General features: G+C 38.0%; 1 protein-coding gene across 1 annotated transcript; it reads right to left on the minus strand.

Annotated features, from left to right (window-relative positions):
- Positions 1 to 266: 266 nt before the first annotated feature.
- LOC124892331 lies at positions 267 to 864 on the minus strand (the record flags this gene model as incomplete). Its single annotated transcript, XM_047403645.1, is given in 2 exon segments — positions 267 to 362; positions 432 to 864. Coding segments are annotated over 2 exon segments (300 nt in total), but the record flags the coding sequence as incomplete, so codon positions are not given.

Here is an 864-nt window from a genome sequence, read left to right on the forward strand (position 1 = left end):
AATTTGTGGTTAAAACACTACTTGATAATTTGTATGGTCATACATAATTTCATTAAGGATAAACGGAGAATTTTACGTTAAATTGCCTCCAATTATAGAAAGACAGTTTGTTTGTTTTTTGTTTTTTTTTGGGAACTAAAAAGGAAAGTATACCATTACAAATTGGAAAAGAAGTAGTACCAGTATCATTTCAGACATAGTTACTATTCTAATTGATCATAATGCCAGCAAATATCAGAAAAGAAAACCAAAACTTGACAAGTCACCTTCCAAAACTTGATGAAAAATTCCCACTCCGTCTCCGCAACCACCACTATAACCGCAATCACCACAGCATAACACCGGAAAATTCCATCAAACACCTACAAAAATTTCACCATCAAACACACACACACACACATACACTGCACATGAAACACATTAGGGCTTACATCATATCCATGCTTAAAGGATCTAACAGCGGAGTAAACATTAACAGCAATGCAGAGAATAGAAGCCACAGCAGTAACAAAGCCGAACAATCTACATGTCACCAGAAACGGGTCGGGTCTGGGTCTGGGTCCGGGTCCGGGTCGGACTGAATCAACCCTTTGTGGCTGGGAGCTCACTGTTACTTCACCAGTATCTCTCTCCATTGTTCTTACAATTTCAGTAAATCGAGTTTATCTACATTACTACTATTGATCAACGGAATTACATTTTACTTCGTGTGGCGGAGGTTTTCAGATTCCTTCACCTGTTTGTCAAGACTCAAAAGATATTAGTTGCTGACTGACACGTGTCTGTTCCTGTAAATGGAACCTGAAATCTCAAGTGGGTGTTTAGCCGTCGAAACCAAAAAGAAAACATTACTTAAAAAGAAAA

This window comes from Capsicum annuum, unplaced genomic scaffold (genome assembly GCF_002878395.1).
Source record: "Capsicum annuum cultivar UCD-10X-F1 unplaced genomic scaffold, UCD10Xv1.1 ctg45969, whole genome shotgun sequence".
NCBI classification, from domain to species: Eukaryota; Viridiplantae; Streptophyta; class Magnoliopsida; order Solanales; family Solanaceae; genus Capsicum; species Capsicum annuum.